The 22573-nt window shown below is 33.4% G+C and overlaps 7 protein-coding genes across 8 annotated transcripts; 6 read left to right on the top strand and 1 right to left on the bottom strand.

The window, feature by feature from the left end:
- Positions 1–25: 25 nt before the first annotated feature.
- LOC135143720 (aldo-keto reductase family 1 member A1-like) lies at positions 26–1514 on the top strand. The gene is made up of 5 exons (XM_064075634.1): positions 26–195; positions 381–752; positions 808–1055; positions 1104–1364; positions 1418–1514. Exons 1-5 carry the CDS (start codon positions 124–126, stop codon positions 1455–1457), a joined length of 993 nt encoding a protein of 330 aa, XP_063931704.1. The 5' UTR covers positions 26–123; the 3' UTR covers positions 1458–1514.
- Positions 1515–2498: 984 nt separating this feature from the next.
- Positions 2499–4220, top strand: LOC135135403 (aldo-keto reductase family 1 member C13-like). 2 transcript variants are annotated; one of them, XM_064064452.1, is made up of 6 exons: positions 2499–2699; positions 2780–2893; positions 3054–3422; positions 3477–3724; positions 3773–4033; positions 4087–4220. In XM_064064452.1, exons 2-6 carry the CDS (start codon positions 2822–2824, stop codon positions 4124–4126), a joined length of 990 nt encoding a protein of 329 aa, XP_063920522.1. In that variant the 5' UTR covers positions 2499–2699; positions 2780–2821; the 3' UTR covers positions 4127–4220. The 2 variants fall into 2 exon arrangements, with proteins under 2 accessions (XP_063920522.1, XP_063920513.1); XM_064064443.1 differs by lacking the exon at positions 2499–2699 and having other exon boundaries at positions 2723–2893.
- A 497-nt stretch (positions 4221–4717) lies between these two features.
- On the top strand, positions 4718–6194 carry LOC135143711 (1,5-anhydro-D-fructose reductase-like). The gene is made up of 5 exons (XM_064075623.1): positions 4718–4956; positions 5014–5388; positions 5444–5691; positions 5738–5998; positions 6051–6194. The coding sequence occupies exons 1-5, from the start codon at positions 4885–4887 to the stop codon at positions 6088–6090; spliced, it is 996 nt and encodes a 331-aa protein (XP_063931693.1). The 5' UTR covers positions 4718–4884; the 3' UTR covers positions 6091–6194.
- Positions 6195–13119: 6925 nt separating this feature from the next.
- LOC135143780 (aldo-keto reductase family 1 member A1-like) lies at positions 13120–14410 on the top strand. Its single transcript, XM_064075720.1, has 5 exons — positions 13120–13224; positions 13282–13656; positions 13711–13958; positions 14007–14267; positions 14321–14410. Exons 1-4 carry the CDS (start codon positions 13153–13155, stop codon positions 14158–14160), a joined length of 849 nt encoding a protein of 282 aa, XP_063931790.1. The 5' UTR covers positions 13120–13152; the 3' UTR covers positions 14161–14267; positions 14321–14410.
- Positions 14411–14692: 282 nt separating this feature from the next.
- Positions 14693–16054, top strand: LOC135135395 (aldo-keto reductase family 1 member A1-like). The gene is made up of 5 exons (XM_064064435.1): positions 14693–14867; positions 14919–15290; positions 15342–15589; positions 15637–15897; positions 15946–16054. Exons 1-5 carry the CDS (start codon positions 14796–14798, stop codon positions 15974–15976), a joined length of 984 nt encoding a protein of 327 aa, XP_063920505.1. The 5' UTR covers positions 14693–14795; the 3' UTR covers positions 15977–16054.
- A 1455-nt stretch (positions 16055–17509) lies between these two features.
- LOC135135389 (aldo-keto reductase family 1 member A1-like) lies at positions 17510–18896 on the top strand. The gene is made up of 5 exons (XM_064064421.1): positions 17510–17738; positions 17787–18164; positions 18212–18459; positions 18510–18770; positions 18819–18896. Exons 1-5 carry the CDS (start codon positions 17562–17564, stop codon positions 18847–18849), a joined length of 1095 nt encoding a protein of 364 aa, XP_063920491.1. The 5' UTR covers positions 17510–17561; the 3' UTR covers positions 18850–18896.
- Positions 18897–20597: 1701 nt separating this feature from the next.
- On the bottom strand, positions 20598–21842 carry LOC135135381 (retinol dehydrogenase 11-like). Its single transcript, XM_064064411.1, has 4 exons — positions 21631–21842; positions 21254–21583; positions 20910–21202; positions 20598–20846 (listed from the first exon to the last, which is right to left on the bottom strand). Exons 1-4 carry the CDS (start codon positions 21773–21775, stop codon positions 20652–20654), a joined length of 963 nt encoding a protein of 320 aa, XP_063920481.1. The 5' UTR covers positions 21776–21842; the 3' UTR covers positions 20598–20651.
- Positions 21843–22573: the final 731 nt, after the last annotated feature.

Here is a 22573-nt window from a genome sequence, read left to right as displayed (position 1 = left end):
ACCTATATATATTTCTAACTATATGTACATTTAAAAACTAAAATCGGCCGTACATATTCAGACTCTGCGTTGGTACTTGAGCCAATAGTTCGCGCTTGTAATTCACTTTCGCTTACAGTCATCATGGCAACAAAAATTTACTTGACATTACCAAGTGGCCAAAAAATTCCAGCAATTGGACTAGGAACCTTCGATGTAAGTTTCCAAAAGTAAATCACCTGCACCTACATTTATCATGTCAAATACACCAATTTTATAATTTAACTTTCAAACTTTTTTTGAAGGTGTGTTCTAAAATTCTATTTTAGCCACACATATTTTAAATATAGATATAATTGCTGATTCAAATTTTGGGACCTCAAAGTATCTACCTCCCTCAGGCATATAACGAAGAAATGGAAGCAGCTCTCAATACAGCCTTGGAACTTGGTTATCGTCACATAGACACGGCTTTTCTCTACGAAAACGAACGCCCTATTGGACGGGTAGTAAATCAATGGATATCATCCGGCAAACTCAAAAGAGAAGATTTATTCATTACTACAAAACTACCGATGGTTGGTGTTCATCCCGATCGTGTAGAGATGTTTATGAAAAAATCACTAGAAAATCTACAACTAGATTATGTAGATTTATATTTGATACATTTCCCTGTTGGTTGTAAATTGAAGGAAGGAAATCCATGGCCCTACTTTTACGAAAATGGTGAAACTGCTGTCGAGCCAAAAACAGACCATGCGGCCCTTTGGAAGGTACCCACTTAATGTTTATAGATAAATTGCATATGCATTTTTGGTTATTTTTCAGAAAATGGAAGAGCAAGTTGACGCTGGACGCACGAAGAACATAGGTTTGTCAAACTATAACATCTCCCAAATCACGGCAGTTCTCAAATCCGCAAGAATCAAACCAGCCGCCCTACAAGTCGAACTTAATGTATATTTACAACAAAGTGAACTCGTAGATTTTTGCCAAAAGAACGGAATTGCAGTTATTGCCTATTTTCCTTTACTTAATCCAGGTTACAACAACTTTATAACGCGAATAGGAGAAAAGCAAGTTTTTATATTGTTTAAATTTGTGTTTCATTTTTTCTATTTTAGGCCTAAACAAATGCCCAATCTCTTGGGCGATCCAGAAGTCATCAAAATTGCACAAAAACACTCGAAGTCCCCAGCACAGGTCGTTTTGAGATTTCTTGTACAAACAGGTATAATACCAATACCAAAAAGTGTAATACTGAAAGAACTTCAAGAGAACATCAATGTTTATTATTTTAATTTGGACGACGCGGATATGAGGATTTTGCGCGGATTAGACAAAGGAGAAGCAGCACGGATGGCTAGGTGTGAATTGTTTAAAGGGTAAGTGAAAAAAATTGGTTCCAGGATTGTTTTGTTTCATTGTTCGGTTACAGAGTTGATAAACACCCAGACTTTCCTTTTCCAGAAGCGTAAGAATATCAGCTAAAACTGATCATTGTGGCTAATAATTTTAGTACTTTGTATCATTGATATTAAAGATATTTTTTTCATAAAATTGTTATTTATGTGTGTAACCAACACCTCACGTTTACAATTTCATTAATATTATAACACATTATTTTAACGATATTAATTTTAAGCGACATTATAAAATAATAATATCCAGATATTGAACTACCTACCTAACACTAAATCAGTACCACCACACTTTAATAGTTGCTTTTCAACTAAACCGAATTTTAAGTAAGTATATAATTTATTACTATACTATAAAAAAGGCAATGTCCCGATTGACTGACCTACCAACGACCAGCCCAAACCGCTAATGATAGAAATTTGGAGAGGATGTTCATTTTATATAGGGCGCATCGTTTAAAAAGGGATTTCTCGAAATTCATCCCCTAAGGGTGTGCATGTGAAAAAGTATTTTTATGGTAACGTTTACTTAAAACCTGATATTAATGCTCTTCAACATAACTAATAAAACCCATATTTAAGCATTTTCCGAGATTCAACCCGTAATGGGGTGAAAGTGGTGGCGAAATGACAAAAATATTTCTATTGTAAATTTTTACGTGGAACTTGGTATTAATACTCTTCAACACAAAAAATTAAACACACATTTCAGAATTTTTCGCAATCGGGTGACAAAGTTTGTATTGGAAAAACAATTTTTATGGCGATTTCCAGTACAAATGCTCTTCAAATTTCAACTTGATAATAATGCTCTTCAAACCAAAAAATGGTCCACGCGAGCGAAAAGCTAATTATATACTGATTATATATTATATTACTGTACACACAATGTTCCTTTGAAATGTATTATGAAAGAAAGATAAATTATATAAATAGATACTTATTTTTACCTTACTCAGCACATTTTTATCTAAACCTCTTCACCTCATATCTGGGGAATTGTGTTTACACATGTGTGAAAAGTCATACGTCATGGAAATCTAGTACTTGATAATTATATAAATGAAATGTACATTATTAGATTATTTTATTCATAAAAATCATCTAAAATTTAAATACGATATATTGGTTAGGTATAGTTAGTTTCGAAGTAGCAGCATATGAGAACGCCGAATTAATGTAAACAAAACTATTGCACAATAATTAGTAATCTAAATATAATCGATAAATCAAATTGAAAACAAATCTATGGTACTTGGCCACTCGACTTTTATCTGACCTTCACCATAATATAAAAAGGTACCTGTTTACCTATATATATATATATTTCGAAACTTTTATAATTCTATCATATTCACAAACTAAGTTTGTACTTGCAGCGATAATTCGTACTTGTGACTAAATTTTACCCTAACGCTAGTATGGCAGCAAAAATATACTTAACACTACCTTGTGGTCAAAAAATGCCCGGACTCGGACTAGGGACCTTTGATGTAAGTACAGTAGAATCACCTACACTTTCATCTACTACCTGTATATTTTAAAATTAAATATATTTCGAAACCGTTATGAGAAAAGTGTTCCAAAAATAAATTATTAGTTCAAGTCGATGTCAATATTTAGTCCACTCCTGTATTTAACAAATATTTTTAGACAAATGAAGAAACCGAAGCTGCTGTCAATACAGCTCTAGAACTTGGTTATCGTCACATAGACACTGCTTTCGTCTACGACAGCGAAAACGGCATTGGACGTGCGCTAAACCAATGGATATCTTCCGGAAAAGTGAAAAGAGAAGATTTATTCATTACAACCAAACTTCCAATGGTTGGAGTCCATCCAGATCGTGTAGAGATGTTCATGAAAAAATCACTAGAAAGTCTGCAGCTAGATTATGTAGATTTGTATTTAATCCATTTCCCCGTTGGTTGCAAACTTAAAGAAGGAACTGGATGGCCTTATCTTGAAGAAAACGGTGAAACTGCAGTCGAAGGAAAAACAGACCATGTGGCTCTTTGGAAGGTACCACTTAGTTTTTATAGAAAAATCAAATTTGCACTTTTGGCTATATTTCAGAAAATGGAAGAGCAAGTTGATGCCGGACGTACCAAGAATATAGGTTTGTCAAACTACAACATCTCCCAAATCACCACAGTTCTCAAATCCGCAAGGATCAAACCAGCCTGTTTACAAGTAGAACTTAACGTATATCTACAACAACGCGAACTCGTAGATTTTTGCAAAAAGAATGGAATTGCAAATGTTGCCTATTTTCCTTTAGTTAATCCAAGTTACAATAATTTCCTAACGCGAATAGGACAAGAGTAAGTTTTAATATTATTTAATCTTGTATGACATTGCTGCTATTTTAGACCCAAACAAATGCCCAATCTCTTGGGCGATCCAGAAGTTGTCAAAATTGCTCAAAAACACTCAAAATCGCCAGCACAGATCGTTTTGAGGTTTCTTGTACAAATAGGTGTAGCACCGATACCAAAAAGTGTAATACGGCAACAACTTGTAGAGAATATTAGTATTTTTGATTTTAATTTGGACGAGGGTGATATGAAGATTTTGCGCGGACTAGATAAGGGAGAACCAGCACGAATGGCCAGATTTGAAATATTTAAAGGGTAGGTGACAAAAGATGATTTTCAGTTTGTTTGGATTCATTGTCTGGTTGCAGGGTTGATAAACACCCAGATTATCCTTTTCCAGAAGAGTGAAACTGCAAGGTAAAACTCATCAAGATGACTAATAATTATAAATACGTTGTTATATTAATTGTCGTGATGGCATTGAATATATCGCTTTTGCAAAGTTGTTATTTATATGTTTACCCTAAACCTGATCGTCACAACGCCATGTTTATTAATTGCTGATGATTATCTAAAGAAAAATATAAATTAATTATTTTATTCATTTCAATATTCAGCGTAATATTGATTAGGCACGAGTAGTTTTTGTGGCAAAACTTTATTACGCCAGGAGTAGTGACAATCATACAACATTAAAAAAATAAAAATATAATACAATGTCATATGATTGTACAGAATTATGTAAGTAAGTAGGTAAATATAACCGAACATTAATAAATCTGTGTAATATTTAACATTTTTGTTGAGAACTTGTAAAGCAACAAAGTGCAATGTAGAGACAAAAGTCCATCTACCTCAGTTAACGCAATTACGTGTTTCATTCAAGTAATTCCAGAATGATAATAAATCAATTATAGCTGCAACATAATTACGGTAGACCGAGTTATTGCACAATAAGTAGCAATGTATGTAGAACTGATAACTCATGTAAACAAATCAGCCATGCTTACCCACTCGACTTTTATCTGACCTTCATTGTAACATGAAGGTCTGCAGTATACCTATCTACTTATATATATTTGAAAACTTAGAAAGTGCAAATTCACAAACTGCGTTTGAACAATCAACGATAGTTCGTGTCTGTGATCACATTTTCGCACGTTAACATGGCAGCAAAAATTTCGTTGACTCTACCAAGTGGTCAAAAAATGCCAGCACTTGGACTAGGCACATGGGAAGTAAGTACAATTTAAACACACGCGGTCACCTCCACCTCTACAAACTTGTCTGTTTAGGCAAGAAACGACGAAGAAATTGAAACCTCTCTTAATACTGCTCTACAACTTGGTTACCGTCACATAGACACAGCTTTCGTTTACGAAAACGAAGCCGCAATTGGACGAGTGCTAAAGCAATGGATATCTTCTGGAAAGCTCAAAAGAGAAGACTTGTTTATTACCACAAAACTGCCAATGGTTGGAGTTCATCCAGATCGTGTAGAAATGTTTATTAAAAAATCACTCGAAAGTCTTCAACTAGATTATGTAGATTTGTATTTGATTCATTTTCCTGTTGGTGCTAAATTTAAGGAAGGAACCGTGAGGCCTTATCTTAACGACAATGGGGAAATTGCTCTTGAGCCGAAAACAGACCACGCGGCCCTTTGGAAGGTACCGAATTATTTTGTTCACAAAAATCAGTTTGCACTTTTGGTGTTTATTTCAGAAAATGGAAGAGCAAGTAGACGCAGGACGCACCAAGAACATAGGTTTATCAAACTACAACATCTCCCAAATCACCACAGTCCTCAAATCCGCAAGAATCAAGCCAGCTAATTTGCAAGTCGAACTCCATGTATATCTACAACAACGTCAACTCGTAGATTTTTGCAAGAAAAACGGAATTACAGTTGTTGCCTATTGTCCCATAGCGAATCCAGGTTACAACAAATTTTTAGTGCGATTGGGACAACAGTAAGTTTTTATATTGTCCAATCTCGTGTCACCGTTCCGATTTTAGGCCCAAACAACTTCCCAACCTATTGGGCGATCCAGAAGTCGCCAGAATTGCACAAAAACACTCAAAGTCTCCAGCGCAGATCGCTTTGAGGTTTCTCGTACAAATTGGTGCAGCACCAATTCCAAAAAGCGTGACACCAAAACGAATTGAAGAAAATATCAGTATTTTTGATTTTAATTTGGACGAAGGGGATATGAAGATTTTGCTTGGACTGGACAAGGGAGAAGCAGGACGGCTTGCCGGATTTGAGGTATTCAAAGGGTGAGTGAAAATAGTTTGCTTTAAAACAGTTTGTCTGAACATTGTTTTTCAGGCTTGACAAACATCCAGATTTTCCATTTTCGAAAGCGTGAGACTGTTAGGGAACATGGGCGATCGCAACAAAATAACTGAGCATATCTAGACATAAAAAATTGTAAAATTTACCTATTTATACAATATAATAGATGATAGTTTACACATTGTATGTTTTCTCGACCTTTCATGACCCCTAGAGTACGAAGAAATAGGTCTTCCGTTTCCATCGTCTGTCTGTGAGAATTTTTATTAGATAATCTCCGAAACTATTCGACCAATTATTGTCAAATTTTAAACATTAGGAATATCATGCACCAAAATTTGGCTAATCATCCCCACCACCAATGGACTGACGTAATCTCCAAAATTTACAATACTATTTTTTTTTCAATTATAAAATAAGATACTCTTGTACTTGTGTTGAATGAATTTGTGTTGAGTTTCACCCTAGACATCCAGATTTTTGGAAAAAGAATCACAATTGCATGACAACATTTTGCAATTTAAGTTGAAACTGCGAAACCGAATGCTTTGAAATTTTTCAAACGTTTTAAGATTATCGCAATGATGGTAAATTGTTAAACAAAATTTATTCCTTTACCCCTCCCAAAAAATTGATGGCGTCATCCAAAATTTTGTCAAATAAATCCTACCTAAATTGTGCAAAATATGATTAGTTTACACTTGTGAATTACCATTTCATTAATATATTTTAGAATTGCTTATACAGGGTGTCTCAAAAAATCAATTTATTTTACGGATTAAACCAAGAACGGGTCACTCCATTTTCCCGAAAATTTGGAAACAATACTGTTATTATTAATATTGGATACCCTTCGACCAGTTTTTTAAATTTTTATCTTATACGTATCACTTCCAAGTAGTGAGAACATTGGACTTGATCAACTACCTATATGACACTTCCAAATTTTATTAACATACAGAAAGATTTAAAATGAAATATGCATTCAAATATGTGTCAACCTTGTTAGAGATATAACTTTAGTTATGTACTTGGAATGCATTACGCAATAAAAAAAATAATTGCATGAATAAACTAATCGATCTGGCTCAACGGTATTTATTTAATCTGACCTTCTCAGTTCTTATAATGAAAAACCATTCTACTGAATATAAGCTTAGAGAAATGACAAACATGACAGCAAAAATATCTATAATTCTCCCAAAGAGTCAGGAAATACCTACATTTCTATGCGAAAACAAACACCCTAGTGTACGTATTCTAAACCAATGGCTATTTTCAGGAAATAGAAAGAGAGAACTACGACGTTTATATTGAAGTTATTTCAAAAAATTAGAATATCCAGATGCGGAACAACTTAACACTAAATCAGTGTCACAATATAACAAAATTATTCATAAGCAAAATATCATTTTACGAGAGAAAAAACGTTAGTACCTACATCTTACTCAGCATATTTTAATCTAACCTTTTCACTTCGTATCAGTAGATCTTGTTCACACGATATGAAAATACATAGAACTTCATGGAAATCTAGCATTTGATAGTAATAAATTATAAATATAAAATATACATTAGCGACTTATTATTTTATTCATGAAAACCATTCGACGACATGTTAATTAGGTTTAAGATTTTGTGTGCTGAAACGTATGTGATAAATATATACTTCATATACATTAAAAAAAAAAAACTTTCCTCGTCCAGTACAGTCCAACGAACCGGCTTCTTTGACAAATTATAAAATTTGATTTTACAATTTTTGTTTTCTCTATCTACCTCTATAGACTTTTCTTTGCTGCGTTGGTAGCGGCGAGTCCATTACTTATCTTATATTCATAATGGGTCCAAAAGTTAAAAAGGACACTACTAAGAATCTACATGGTGTTGTTAACCAGTGTTTGGCTGATTTTTTGAGTCAATTTACAATCCAGTGCAACTGTCAAGATAGTTTCCCTTCTTAATTGAGGAGTTAACAAACTGCAAATTCTTGATTACGACACAAAATGCATTAATTTTGAGCCTTCAAAATGAAGTAAGTGCTCTTAAGCTAGAATTTGTTAAATTCAAATTAAATCCGTCGCTCGACCCTATGCCGAAGGAGAGTATGGTTGAAAATTGCCGATCTTCATTCTTCGATAGTCGGAATCTTACAAAAACGGTGGATAAGTTCAATAAATCGATAACGAGAGATAATGTTTTCAAGGTTTTTACGGACCGATCAACTCCTTCTACATATGTAAATATGCGCCGAGGAAGTGATAATAGACCTTTACCGAAATCATTCGCAGATACAGAAATAAAAGAAGTATTGTATCATATAGAAGATTCTTCATTCGAAGATAATGATGAATCAGGAATAGACCGGGAAGTAATTATTGCTAACAAAGCATTCTTCTATATACCGGCTTAGTTCCGAGACTACCTCTGATCAAGTAGTTAATTTTTTAAAAGCGGATTTCCCGGAAGTAACATGCGAATCCGTTCTATTCGAATACCTTGAACACTATTCGTCTTACAAAATAACAGTCGACCTTCTTAATAAAGATAAAGTTATGGATGCTGATAGATGGCCCCAGGGAACGTATATTTCAAGATATTTTCAAAAACGACCCATGAAAAAAAAACATCAATTTTTCCCTTGGTGAAACAACCCATAAAACAAATGAAAACATAGGCGAAAATAAACAAGTGCGTTTGAACATTGGCTGCGCTAAAGACGTTGCACAAGAGTACTAACTACCAAAACGTTCGCGGACTTCCAAACTGGTGAGCTTCTATATTTCAGTTTTGTGTGACGATCATCCGTATATCGTACTTAGTGAAACATGGTTAACGCAAGACATAAAAAATTCCGAATTATTTCCTACAGTGTATCAGGTTTACAGGTGTGATCGTGACTATACATCTGAATGTCAACGAGGTGGATGTGTTCTAATTGCCGTTAAAAACTCTGCTACAGTAAGTCCAATAGATTTGACATCTTTACGGCAAAATATTTCGCGTATAATTGACATCGTGGCCTGTAAGGTTAAGTGCAATACTAAAAAGAGACTGCATATCATTGCTGTATATATTCCACCAAAGATTAGTCTGCAAGATTTTGAAGAATTTTTAGAGTCTTGAGACTTGTAGTTATATCAACTCTAGTTCTCACTATGTAATAATAATAGGTGATTTTAATGTTCCATTATATAATATTAATCAAGATGAGACAAAAAGTAGAACTTTGTACAGTTTTCAACAGTACGTTAATTTTTCGCAATTTAATAATGTAGTCAATTATAATAGTCGTACCTTAGATCTAGTTCTAAGTAACATTAAATGTGATCTATCTAAAGGCGATCATGCATTGGTACCTGAAGATAAACATCATCCTTCTTTGTTAATAACAGTTCACTCTTCTACTATCTCTCGCATTAGTGTTAATTTCTCGCCAGATTTTAGTTTCAGCAGTTACAATTTTTCGAAACCTAATTTTGTCATGATGTACGATTTGTTTCTTCATACAAATTGGTCTATAGTAAAGCAATATGACAATCTAAACAATTGTTGCAGTATTTTTTACAACTTAGTTTACTCCATATTTGAACGTATTGTTCCTCAACGTGTGCAAAAATCTAATAGGGTATATTCTATGTGGTTCACTAAGAATTTAATAAAACTCATTAAAAAGAAGCAAAAGGCTCACAAAATATATAAGAAATCTAAAACAGAATATTATTGTAGCAAATGTAAAGATCTCAGAATTTAGTTAAGAAACAAATCAACTCACTCTATAAAACTCATATGAAAAAGTGTGAGTCATTTCTTCTATGTGAAGATTCATCAAGTTTTTGGAACTTTGTGCGTGAAAAAAATGGGCAACCGAGAATTCCAGGTTTAATGCATTATAATGGCAAAGATCTTTTGACGGCTGATGCCATATTAAACGCGTTTAAAGATTATTTTTGCAGTGTTTATGTTGATTCAGATCCAAAGAATGCTAATACTTCGGTTTTTTCTTATAATGAGGAAGGGCATTTAAATGTAAAAGTTGATATTTTTCATCTTGAAGATATTTTTCTTGGGATTAAAAACCTAAAAAATAATAAATCTTTTGGCTTCGACAATATTCCTATTTTCATTCCGAAAGATTGCGATCAAGTTCTTGCAGAGCCATTGTTACACATTTTTAATTTGATTCTGAAGACATCTATTTCCCCAAACGTTTGGAAGAAAGCGAAAGTTTGTCCTGGCAATTCTATCCCATGTATCTAAATTATTCGAATCTGTTCTCTATGGATACTTATTTAAGCAGATTAACAATAAAATCTCTTCTGATCAACATGGTTTCATGTAAAAGAGATCCACTGCGACAAATCTTGCTTATTTTACACAATATGTCTCCGAAATTTTAGATTCTCAGAGACAAGTAGACGTGATCTACACAGATATACAAAAAGCCTTTGATCAAATTGATCTTTACATATTTTTACAAAAACTACAGAACTTTGGGTTTTCGAATTCATTATGTAATCTTTTTGCATCATATCTTTTTAATCGTAAACAAGTAGAGATGTACCGACTGTCGGTCTGGCCAACTAACCGACTAGCCGATTGTTCGGCCAGTAAAAACCGACTAGTCGGCCGACTGTTCGGCTTTGCTAAAACCGGTTTATAAATGCGACAGACAGTGTGTTTTTTTTCTATTTCTCTGACTACCTTAAAAATTTATTTTATTTTAATAAAAGGAATAACTAAAGTTCCTTTGTTTTCCAAAAAATCTGTTAAATTTGTTTGGATAACTTTGACATTTAATTTTTTTTTAGTAACTCAGTACAAAAATAAAAAATAACACAATTTATGGCCAGTTTATACAATATTTTAATAACCGAGATTAAGTTGATCGCGCATTTAACAAGCCCATTAGCGACGTCTGATTGGCGTAGAGTCGGTCACATGGCACTTTAACGCGGGGTTAAAAATTAAATCGCAATTAAATATTTAATTCAGGTTTTGTAAACCGGGTTTAATTGTTTTTTATACTATTTTAATTTTAATAAAAAAAGCCGACCGATCGGCTGTTTAGCCGACCAGTCGCCGACTGCCAGCCGACGATGAAAAACGGCCGACTAGTCGGCTTATCCGACCGGTCGGCCACTAGTCGGTACATCCCTATAAACAAGTAATTATGTACAAAAAGTGCACATCTCCATCTTTTAAAATTACATCAGGAGTCCCCCAAGGTTTTAATTTGGGGCCACTACTTTTTCTTATATTTATTAATGATCTATTCCCACTTTTAAAATGTCTTAAAGCTTTATTTGCTGATGATCTGAAAATATTCAATAAAATCTGTTACGTCAACGATTGCAGGGATCTACAACACAACTTAAATGTAATTAATATGTGATGTGAAACCAATAAGTTATATCTTAATAGAGACAAATGCTACATTATGTCCTTCACCAGAAAGAAAAAAATTGTTCACACTGATTGTAGAATTAGTGGTATATCAATAACCGGTAGCCTCGTGATAAGTGATTTAGGTGTCACGTTTGATGTTACATTAACCTTTTTAGAGCACATCAATAAAATTACATCTGCTGCGCATTCAGTTTTAGGTTTTATTTGGCGAAACTGTCGAGATTTCGAAAATACCAATAATAGCCTACTAATCTTACATTATTCTCTAGTAAGATCAAGACTGGAATACTGCAGTGTCATATGGTATCCAATCTTTAAAAATCAAATCAAATGTATTGAGTCAGTCCAACGTAAGTTTTTAAAATTGATTGCATTTAAACTTGATGGTTTTTATCCCCCCAAGGGAAGTGAGCATTCATTATTATTAAGCCGTTTTCATGTGTTGCCATTAGATGTAGGACGTGATCAAGCCTCTGTTACATTTTTGTATAAGATAGTTAATTTTCACTTTGAATGTCCAGTCCTGTTATCGCTTATTCCAATACATGTCCCCCCAGTACGTACAAAAAAGCATAATATTTTTTATAATCCACCTAATAAGACTTTAATTTTAAGAAAATCCCCTTTAAGTATATGTTGCAGCAACTTTAATAAAATCTGTAACAGCTGCGATATTTTTTGTGACAGCTTGCAGTATATTGTAAAATTATTTAATAGAAATTAGATAAATAATAACAAAGAGCGCTTCCGTTTATCATTGAATACTTATTAGTTATAGTTATAATTATTATTTATATTTGTTATTTATGTTTTTAGTTTATATACGCATTCTTTTATATCTACTTGTCCTATTTTGGTATTTTGTATCCTGTGTGGGCAATAAACTCTATTATTATTAACTCATTTATTATTATAAAGTAAAAACCAATACTATAAATAACACCCACATAGTGGGGTCGATTCGCACAAGTGCGGATAATATGAAATAGATTTAAAGCAGATGACCAACGAGGAAAATTTCATTCTGACAGTGCATGCTTAACTTCGATTGTTTATTTATATTTATATATAGTTTGAAATAATTCTACTATTAGCATGTTCACATAACCAACATCAGCGGCGACAAATCAAAATATTCATTTGTGTTAAAAGAAAATTAAATTTGAAAGGAAAAAGAAAGAACTAATTGATTAAGCTATTTCATTCAAATAATTCCATACTGATAATAATCAAACTTCGGCATTGTGGAAGTGATCGCCAGCGCTATTGCAGTCGTGGCCTACAACTTCAGGTATTCTTAATAACAATTACTACTTTTTCTAGGTTTTCCTCACTTAAACCAGTTCTCCTAGATGCTAAAATGCTTTAAAAATCAAAAATGAGTGTTCAGCATCACAATTTTCGTAATAACCCTAAACTGAATCAAACGCCACTGAGACTGCATAGTCGGCCAGCCAAATTTATCGCCTAACGTCGCGCCGTCGTTTTTAATATTTGTCCATCTCTTCGGCTGTGCCAAACTCTGCCGATACTAAACCAATTATAACTGTAGCGTAAGAGGATCTCCAATCAAAGCAAGCAAAACTATTGCACAATAATTTGCAATATGTGTATGGCTGATAAATAAAATTTTAAAAATACAATGTTAACCGCAGATATATATTCGCAAAGTGCATTTGTACGTGCAGCGCTATTTCCTGGCTGTAATTAAATTTTCACAGTTACCATGGCAGCAAAAATTTCGTTAACTCTACCAAGTGGTCAGAAAATGCCAGCACTTGGACTAGGAACGTGGGAAGTAAGTATCATTTAAATATAATGCATCACCTACATCTACAAACGTTGTTCTACTTAGGCAACAAATGACAACGAAATTGAAACAGCTCTTAATACTGCTCTCCAACTTGGTTATCGTCATATAGACACAGCTGCCGCTTATGAAAACGAAAACGCTATTGGACGAGTACTAAAGCAATGGATATCTTCTGGAAAACTCAAAAGAGAAGATTTGTTTATTACCACAAAACTGCCGACGGTTGGAGTCCATCCAGATCGCGTAGAAATATTTATCAAAAAATCACTACAAAATTTACAACTAAATTATGTCGATTTGTACTTGATCCATTTTCCTGTTGGTTGCAAATTTAAGGAAGGAAGCGTGCATCCTTATGCTAACGAAAATGGTGAAACTGTCTTTGAACCGCAAACGGACCATGTAGCTATCTGGAAGGTACGGTTTTGACGCTAGATAAACATCTAATTCATAATTCTGAACAAATTGTAGAAAATGGAAGAACAAGTAGACGCTGGACGTGCCAAAAACATTGGTTTGTCAAATTACAACATCACCCAAATCAGCACAGTTCTCAAATCCGCAAGGATCAAACCAGCCAATTTACAAGTGGAACTTCATGCATATCTACAACAACGTGAACTCGTAGATTTTTGCAAGAAAAACGGAATTGCAGTTGTCGCCTATTGCCCTGTAGCTAACCCTGGTTACAACAAATTTTTAGTGCGGCTAGGACAACAGTAAGTTTTTATATTCTGTAATTTCGTAAGTCATTGTTCGCTCTTTAGACCCATACAACTTCCCAACCTCTTGGGTGATCCAGAAGTCGCCAAAATTGCACAAAAACACTCAAAGTCTCCAGCGCAGATCGCTTTGAGGTTTCTTGTGCAAATAGGTGTAGCACCAATTCCAAAAAGTGTTACACCAAAACGAATTGAATAAAATGTCAACATTTTTGATTTTAATTTGGACGAAAGTGACATGAAGGTTTTAGATGGACTGGATAGGGGAGAAGCAGGACGGCTTGTCGGGTTTGATGTACTCAAAGGGTGAGTAAATTTGTTGTTGTTTTGAGATAGTCTTGTCTGAACATTGATTTTAGGGTTCACAAACATCCAGACTATCCGTTTTCAAGAGAGGGAGGTAGCACAGGCGATAACGATACCAAAAAATGATAGTAAATCATATCGAACACCTGTTGTAACATTTACCGATTTTTATTACACATAATATCTACAGTTGTTTACTTTTTTATGTTTATCCCAAACGTATCATTTACAAGTATGCCCGATAATGTGAGACCTTGGTCATACATAAGGCATTTAAAAATATTACTTGTAACATAGTTATCCAAAACTACAAGCACCATCATATATATAAATATATCTCTACAACTACATTGTTAAAGATATAATTTTAATTTTATACTTGGAATGTATTGCGCAATAAAACAAAGATAAATTACATAAACAAACCTATCGATTTAGCTCAGCGTTGGAATTTAATCTGACCTTTTCACTTCACAAAGAGGTGTGTTTTTTAAGCTCTATGAAAACTGTTGTAGAGAAGTGACAAATATGGCAGCAAAAATATTTTTGACTCTTCCAAATGGTCAGGAAATGCCAGCACTCGGTCTTGGAACCTGGGAAGTAAGTAAAAATTTAAAAACTTAAATATATTTCTCTTCGGAATGACCACAGGCAAGAAACGATGAAGAAATTGAAACTGCGCTAAATACAGCCCTAGAACTTGGTTACCGTCACATTGACACAGCATTCCTATACGAAAACGAATGTGCTATTGGACGAGTTTTAAAGCAGTGGTTATCTTCCGGAAAAGTGAAAAGAGAAGATTTATTTATCACAACAAAGCTTCCTATGGTTGGAGTCCACCCAGATCGTGTGGAGATGTTCTTGAAGAAATCTTTAGAAAATCTCCAACTGGAATACGTGGATTTGTACTTGATACACTTTCCTGTCGGTTGCAAATTTAGAGAGGGAATCGTACGACCATATCTGGAAAATGGAGAAATTGCGACCGAACCGAAAACAGATCACGTAGCTGTCTGGAGGGTACTGACTCATATAAACACTCAAAACATAGTTATTTTCACAATGTTTTAGAAAATGGAGGAACAAGTTGATGCCGGACGAGCAAATAACATAGGTTTGTCAAACTATAACATCTCTCAGATCACCACAGTCTTGAAGTCGGCTAGAATAAAACCCGCTAATCTTCAAGTCGAACTCCACATTTATTTACAACAACTTGAACTTGTCACTTTTTGCCAGAAAAAAGGAATCACTGTGGTGGCGTACTGTCCATTAGCAAACCCCGGTTTTAATAAATTTCTACAGAGACTTGGACATGAGTAAGTGTTTAAACTTCTCATATTTGTCTTGAGTGGTGGTGTTGTAGACCGAAAAAACTACCAGACCTCTTGAACAATCCAACAGTTGTACAATTTGCACAAAAGTATTCGAAAACTCCTGCTCAGATAGCTTTGAGATTTCTTCTGCAAATGGGGGTTGCGGCAATTCCTAAGAGTGTTACCCCAAAACGAATCGAAGAGAATATAAACGTGTTTGATTTTAATATAGACGATGAGGACATGAAAACACTACAGAGTTTAGAAGTGGGAGAAGCGGCGCGATTGGCTGATTTTAAACTGTACAAAGGGTAAGTTAACTTTGTATTTAAATTCAATTTTGAATGCTCGTTTTGTAGGATGGAAAAGCATCCCGACTTTCCTCTGTAGCAACAATAACCACCTTATTTTGTACGTAACTGCATGGCTAAGATTTTTTGTTTAATAAAGATGTATCTTTAAAAATAATAGTTATTTTATGTTGGCTTTAATTTATAAGAGTATTTACATACGCGAAAATATTGAAAGAATCTGGCAAATATCGTAAATTTCAAGAACATACCTAGAACATTTTTCAGCATATGCAAAAGACAAATGTACGCACTTAAATAAATAAGATACCACCGTGTAAGACAGACAGATGATCTATAGGTGCTATAATGTGTCACGATTGTGGAAAATCTCAGGTTGTTATGACACGTGAAAATTTATTACAACAATCCTATTTCTGTGACGAGAATACAGAAGGAAACATTTCCAACACATTTACATTTTATTTTCATTTATAAATGCACACATTCAAAATTTAGGGCATGAAAACGTAATTAGTAATCAATAATATATGGCGTCTTAGGTACCTCAGAATAAAGTCTATAGCTACATAAAAAGAAACTAGATAAAAGTTATCCCATATTCAATAACAACTCATGGTTAAAATATTATTAAACACTTAAGATTAAGCTGATTGAAAGTCTTTCTCTTTACTTCCAGAAAACGAAGTAAGTAATATTTTAATAGACTCCATTTGATTACTGGCTAGTTTCATGTTTTCTCGACGTTTTATAATTACAAAAATTTGAAAAAGTGGGTGCCCGTGTTATCTGTTTGAGATTTTATTGGACGCGTAATATCCGAAATCGTTACAAAATTTTAGATATACTTATTCTATAAATATCGTGTAGAGTTTAGATGATAAAACGTTAACCAAACATTTGTCCGATCATACCTATCAAAAATTTGATAACGTCATTTCAAAATTTTGCTTAGCAAACGATATTTAAATAATATGTTGAATAAAACTGTGTATATTCATAAACCCATATCATAGAAAAACAGAACTTGTAAAATCAAATTTTATCACTTTTCTAAGAAATTGAATTTGTTGAACTGGTTGTACTCCAGATGCCAAAGAAGTTCTATCTAAGTAATTGTAGAGCATTTTTTTGCTATCTACAATCACAAACCTTCGTTTCCTAACGTAAAAGTTTTTATTTTTTGTTTGTTTAAGCAATTTTAAAGAATGTTAATTAGAGATTTGCTAAACAAAAAGTACACAAAAATAACTGTTTTTTTTTCAATAATTACAACTTTCTTTAAATCAAAACTGCATAAAATTCCAACTTTGGTAACCAAGTGTATTTAAGGATTTTCTTGAAACGAAGCGTGTTGAAATTAGAAAAAAAATTGAAAAACCTTGTTTTTTTCCACACAATTCAGATTTGACATTTGAATTAGAAAATTAGACAGTTGATGCCAATCTCTAATTTCTAGTGATCTTAAGATTGCACCTTAACTACAGAAAAATTTCTGTCAGCTACTTTTCCCGAACGTGAATGTTTATTACTTTCAATCAGCGCCACACGCTATCGAGTTATCAAACTTTGTCAAAAAGACAGCTTTGTCAACGAACAAACGTCAGAAATTTCAAAAAAACGTTCAAATAATTTTGATTTATTAAAATTTTAAGGACGACAGCATGAGTAAATACGCCATTTCAATTATGGGCGCGGTAAATTCTGTATTAAAGGCATTGTTAAAGCAGTCGAGAATATTGTATCCTCTACGGAAATATTCTTCTAATATTGCTCGTCCACCGTCGTTAGAACTGCCTAGTGGTCAAAAAATGCCACAATTTGGAATAGGAACTTGGCAAGTAAGCTACAATTTTGAAATCTCAGCACATTCTAATCGACACATTTAGTTAACAAGTGAGAATGAAATTAATACGACTATTAATACAGCTTTGACAGTCGGTTACCGTCACATAGACACTGCAATTATGTACGACAACGAGGAGTTTATAGGAAACGTATTACAACAATGGATCTCTTCTAATAAGTTGTCCCGTGATGATTTGTTTATCACCACTAAATTACCAAAGATCGGAGTACACCCCGATCGAGTGGAAATGTTTTTGACACGGTCCTTAAAAAATTTGCAACTGGATTACGTTGACTTGTACTTGATTCATTTTCCAGTTGGTTTTAAGTACATACCAAATATGAATGGTAGATATGCGACAGATTTAAAAGGACGTGTCGTGATGGAAGAAAAAACCGATCACGCAGCGATTTGGCGAGTACATTATTAAATATGAAAAATCAAAGAACTTAACTCAGTTTTTAGAAAATGGAAGAACAAGTAGAGGCCAACCGCACGAAAAATATTGGTTTATCGAACTATAATATCCCTCAAATGACTACAGTTTTAGAATCGGCACGTATCAAACCTGCAAACTTGCAAGTGGAAATTCACATCTTCTTCAACCAAGATCATCTCGTCGACTTTTGCAAAAAAAATGGGATTACTGTTACTGCATACTCCCCTCTGGCTAACCCAGGCTATAATAAATTTATGAAGAAACTGGAAAAACCGCAAGTCTTTTATTGGTTTGATTGTTAGTTGATGACATAGACGTTTCCAGAGCCACGCACCTCCCAAAGATTTTCTTGAACACTCAAGTCATCGAACTCGGAAAGAAATATTCCAAGACACCAGCACAAATAGCTCTCAGATTTCTTTTGCAAAGGGGGTTAGCGACGATTCCTAAAAGCGCCACACCTAAACGAATTGAAGAAAACATTAACGTATTTGACTTTGTTTTAACTGATGATGAAATGAAAATGTTGCATAAGTTAGAAATGGGAGACTTAGCTCGAGTAGTTGATTTTACTGTGTATCAAGGGTAAGATAATTGTACATTTTTTTTTATTTTTAATGTTTGTTTCTTTAGGATCTACCATCATCCAGATTTTCCTTTCTAGAAATAGGTTGATTTTAGTCATCCTAAATTTTACAAAAATATAAGGACTACTAAAGACAAAAGTTTTCTAATTTTATTTCCACGTTTTTAAGAAGACATTTTTATTTTTTACATAGTTTGTCTAAAAAAAACTTGTTCTAGAGCAGTGAAAAAAAACTTCTGCTTCCGACATATTCGAAAATATGTTATATAAATTCGATACTCATAATTTTTGCTTTGTTCCTTTTTGAACAATAATATGTGTTAGAAAATCCAATGTAACAAGAGAAAATTCGCGGAAAACCTGGAAACTAGACTTACAAACCTTCAGTTTTCTAAACAAATTATAAATTTATTTTTTATAATGACGCCTATACGTATATTAAAGGAAATAGTACTGCATTTCCTAAATTTTGGGAGAATTACACAACCAATTTTTAATTAATAAAATTATTTGATTCATTCGTAGATTTTTTTAAATAGTTTTTATAAACAGTTCTAAAAATTGGTCTAAGGTTATTTAGACAGAACTCCTCTCGACACTTAAATACAATTGAATAAATTCATTTGTTTGGAAAACTTATAAAATTTGACTCCGCAAAATTTTATTTATTAAATGATAACAACTATAAGTAAAAACATAGGGATAATACTAGTCACCGTATAAAAAAAGTTCGATAACGATAAGATTTGAACCAACACAGGGCAGAGCACAGGTTAGCGTTTTATAATTTACACGGTATTTCTAAGAATGGTGTTTACTAAACATTCGGAAAAAATTCAGAAAGTTATTATTATTATTATACTATATATATATACAAAAATGTATTAATAAAGATCTATATAAAAATTTAAAATAAATGCAACCTCTTGAATCTCGAAGCATTTTTTTTTTATTTTAATAAAATTTTCGAAAAACTTCATATACTTTTTGGAAGGGATGAGTAACTAAATTTTAATTGTGCTTCTGTAATTATATTAAATCAGTATCTTCGTAAAGTTTAAAAAAATCATTTCGAGGATTCTTCTTCTAATTTTTTTTCACAAATTTTATTGCTGTGACCATAACAAGTACATGTATATTTGAAAATATGCTTATGTTACTAAACCACTAATAAAGGAACATACACTATAAATTTCAAGCCTGATTTACCTTCGAAAATTTTTTAATGACGTCACCGAGGAACGGATGAATAATCGATTTCTAATTACCGATTTACCATATTCACGACAACCTTAGAAAGTAACAAAGTATAGAAGGATATTATTTTGTACATAGGGTTTACTTCGCAAAATTTTGAGATTATATTGTCAATTTCTAAAAGAGGACAAACAGATGAATTCTGATTAGCGACTTAGTAAGATTTATAATAACTTTAAGACGCATGCACATTTTTAAAGTAGTCAGTTTTGTAGTTTCTAAGTTAAATGATAAAATTGTGTTGTACAATTTTCGAATTTATTCCCAAAAACCTAAATGCATAAAGTTAAAAATAGGGTAGGTACATGAACAGAAGTATATTTTACATAGGATTTCCTTTGCAAAGTTTTGAGATAACGTCATCAAATTTTTGGTGGGATAATGAGACAACTTTGTTTAGCGTTTGAACATCTGCAGGATATTCTTAAAATATGTCCGGTCCAGTTTGTACATGATATTACTCAGCACTTACTTTGGGAACAATAATAAATTTTATTAATATTGCGGAAAAATTTATATATTTTTTTTGACAATGTGGTTGAACTTTGTTTAAAATGATAATTCGTAAGAACGACTCGATCACATTTATTCTTACACATTAATTAAACGGATACTGAAAACAGTTAAATTAATAGTTCTTCAGGTTTTAGCTCAACAATGTCTTTAGTCAAGTCCCACAATTTTTTCGAAAGTCCTGGAACCCTGGTAGTTATATATGCCGGTACTTCTTGGCAGTCCTCAAAATGTGCTCCATTATATTTCTCGATATCTTTGGCCACAGAACAATAAATTGTAGTCTGCGCCCCTTCTTCGCTTGTCTAGATAGTAAAATAGTAGAAATTTACGATTAACGATATTTAAAAAACCAAAAGAACACTTACTTTAAAGAACAAATTTTTTAAAAAATTTAAAATAAATTTTGATGTGCCTTTGGCATGTCTGAAAATTTCAGTCTTCACTGCCCCTGGATGCAATGAATACGTGGTGGTTTCAATCCCATCCAATCTCTTCGCAAGTTCTATGGTGAATAAAATATTGCATAACTTGGAGTAGTTGTACACGCTATAAATTCCTGGGAACTTATCTACATCAGCTACTTCAAAATTACGGGCGTATTTTGCGGCAATCGATGATACATTGACCACTCGGCTTCCTTTAGTCTTTTTTAGTAGTCCTAAATCCTTAATGTATATAGAATTACAACGATAACAAATTTTCTACAAACCGATAAGAAGATTTGTTAGAAGAAATGCAGATAAGTAGTTAATTTGCATCAGCAAAACGTGTCCATCTGTACTCCTCTTGTCACCTATACCTCCAGCTCCTGCATTGTTAACCAGAATGTCTAAACGCTCCTCTGTTTCGTTTATCTTCTTCGCAAACCCTCTCACCGATTCAAAAGAACTCATATTAATCAATTGTACCACAATATTTTTGTTGCCAGTTTCTTCCACTATTCTGACTCGAGCTTCTTCTGCACGCCCTTCGTCTCGACATGCTAAAATCACTCGAGCACCCCTTTTGGCAAAGTCTAAAGCCGTATCGTAACCGATACCTACAACGACTTTTAATTTTCTAGAAGTTATACTAAACCGCACTTACCTGTATTAGCTCCTGTAACTATTGCAGTTTTGCCCACCAAACATGTATGACTTCGGCACCATCCCGTCGTCACTTTCATATAAATCTTGAAGGCAATAACTAGTACAAAGATAATGAGAAATATAATTGTAGTTATGGACAGCATGATTCGACAAAGGTCAGCGTTTTTAGGCGAGAACTGTTTACGCTGCCGTCAATAAGCAAGCGGGTTTTCGTGATTGTATAATTGATAAGAAGTGATAACATTTATATGGGAGAGATAGTCAAATAAAATAAAGATTTTGGTAATATAACACACAACACGTAATAAACAACTGTATGGATGTTTTTATTTGTATAAGTTTTAAGATGTAAAATTTTAATTTTATCCAACGTAATGAATACATTTTTGCACCTAATACATACAAACAATGCCCATTACTACTCCGAATAATAAATACATTACAAAAACCCTGGTCGGAAAACAGTGACTTTTCTATTTTCTATCAAACTGGTTAACGTCGGTGTTAATTCCTTGGACAGTAAATAGTGAACCTTCTCCTGTTCTTAAATATATAATAATCTTCTCGTGTGCTACTAAGTGTATCATCTCTCATGGAAAACCCTTCTCCATCCTTACATATTTATCCCTTTTTTTATCCAACTTCGTCCATGACTACAACCCTACGCCATCTAAAATATACCTGAAAACAATTTCTTCACTTATTGTACAAGTATGAATAATATCAATAAAAGCTACATCGTCGTTTTTTAAACTTTTCACTAACTGAACATTGTCAAACCCAGATTTAGCAGAATCAAGTGCTGTTATTGTTCCTTTTTCCCTTTTTTGGCACCTCGGGCTGCTGAACCTGACACGTCAGCACCTAGGCTGTGCCCAACAAATCAATATTTTGAGGATCTACTCCATAATCTACAATTTTGTTGAGGAACTGGGAGTAGT

This window comes from Zophobas morio, unplaced genomic scaffold (genome assembly GCF_036711695.1).
Source record: "Zophobas morio isolate AGI-343-1 ecotype UQ-CSIRO unplaced genomic scaffold, CSIRO_AGI_Zmor_V1 ptg000004l, whole genome shotgun sequence".
Taxonomy (NCBI): domain Eukaryota; kingdom Metazoa; phylum Arthropoda; class Insecta; order Coleoptera; family Tenebrionidae; genus Zophobas; species Zophobas morio.
The sequence above is the reverse complement of the archived record's forward strand: the minus strand, read 5'-3'. Positions and strand labels throughout refer to the sequence as shown.

What these genes read in the sequence shown, in the direction of transcription:
- LOC135143720 (XM_064075634.1), top strand. Translation starts at nt 124, where the DNA reads ATGGCAACAAAAATTTACTTGACATTACCAAGTGGCCAAAAAATTCCA. An exon ending in ACCATGCGGCCCTTTGGAAG is followed by an intron (nt 753 to 807) that starts GTACCCACTTAA and finishes GTTATTTTTCAG; the next exon opens with AAAATGGAAGAGCAAGTTGA. An exon ending in AGGTGTGAATTGTTTAAAGG is followed by an intron (nt 1,365 to 1,417) that starts GTAAGTGAAAAA and finishes GTTCGGTTACAG; the next exon opens with AGTTGATAAACACCCAGACT.
- LOC135135403 (XM_064064452.1), top strand. Translation starts at nt 2,822, where the DNA reads ATGGCAGCAAAAATATACTTAACACTACCTTGTGGTCAAAAAATGCCC. An exon ending in ACCATGTGGCTCTTTGGAAG is followed by an intron (nt 3,423 to 3,476) that starts GTACCACTTAGT and finishes GCTATATTTCAG; the next exon opens with AAAATGGAAGAGCAAGTTGA. An exon ending in AGATTTGAAATATTTAAAGG is followed by an intron (nt 4,034 to 4,086) that starts GTAGGTGACAAA and finishes GTCTGGTTGCAG; the next exon opens with GGTTGATAAACACCCAGATT.
- LOC135143711 (XM_064075623.1), top strand. Translation starts at nt 4,885, where the DNA reads ATGGCAGCAAAAATTTCGTTGACTCTACCAAGTGGTCAAAAAATGCCA. An exon ending in TTGGACTAGGCACATGGGAA is followed by an intron (nt 4,957 to 5,013) that starts GTAAGTACAATT and finishes TTGTCTGTTTAG; the next exon opens with GCAAGAAACGACGAAGAAAT. An exon ending in TTAGTGCGATTGGGACAACA is followed by an intron (nt 5,692 to 5,737) that starts GTAAGTTTTTAT and finishes TTCCGATTTTAG; the next exon opens with GCCCAAACAACTTCCCAACC.
- LOC135143780 (XM_064075720.1), top strand. Translation starts at nt 13,153, where the DNA reads ATGGCAGCAAAAATTTCGTTAACTCTACCAAGTGGTCAGAAAATGCCA. An exon ending in ACCATGTAGCTATCTGGAAG is followed by an intron (nt 13,657 to 13,710) that starts GTACGGTTTTGA and finishes AACAAATTGTAG; the next exon opens with AAAATGGAAGAACAAGTAGA. An exon ending in TTAGTGCGGCTAGGACAACA is followed by an intron (nt 13,959 to 14,006) that starts GTAAGTTTTTAT and finishes TTCGCTCTTTAG; the next exon opens with ACCCATACAACTTCCCAACC.
- LOC135135395 (XM_064064435.1), top strand. Translation starts at nt 14,796, where the DNA reads ATGGCAGCAAAAATATTTTTGACTCTTCCAAATGGTCAGGAAATGCCA. An exon ending in CTACAGAGACTTGGACATGA is followed by an intron (nt 15,590 to 15,636) that starts GTAAGTGTTTAA and finishes GTGGTGTTGTAG; the next exon opens with ACCGAAAAAACTACCAGACC. An exon ending in GATTTTAAACTGTACAAAGG is followed by an intron (nt 15,898 to 15,945) that starts GTAAGTTAACTT and finishes CTCGTTTTGTAG; the next exon opens with GATGGAAAAGCATCCCGACT.
- LOC135135389 (XM_064064421.1), top strand. Translation starts at nt 17,562, where the DNA reads ATGAGTAAATACGCCATTTCAATTATGGGCGCGGTAAATTCTGTATTA. An exon ending in TTGGAATAGGAACTTGGCAA is followed by an intron (nt 17,739 to 17,786) that starts GTAAGCTACAAT and finishes CGACACATTTAG; the next exon opens with TTAACAAGTGAGAATGAAAT. An exon ending in ATCACGCAGCGATTTGGCGA is followed by an intron (nt 18,165 to 18,211) that starts GTACATTATTAA and finishes CTCAGTTTTTAG; the next exon opens with AAAATGGAAGAACAAGTAGA.
- LOC135135381 (XM_064064411.1), bottom strand. Translation starts at nt 21,775, where the DNA reads ATGCTGTCCATAACTACAATTATATTTCTCATTATCTTTGTACTAGTT. An exon ending in AGTTACAGGAGCTAATACAG is followed by an intron (nt 21,584 to 21,630) that starts GTAAGTGCGGTT and finishes AAGTCGTTGTAG; the next exon opens with GTATCGGTTACGATACGGCT. An exon ending in TAAAAAATTTGTTCTTTAAA is followed by an intron (nt 20,847 to 20,909) that starts GTAAGTGTTCTT and finishes TTTACTATCTAG; the next exon opens with ACAAGCGAAGAAGGGGCGCA.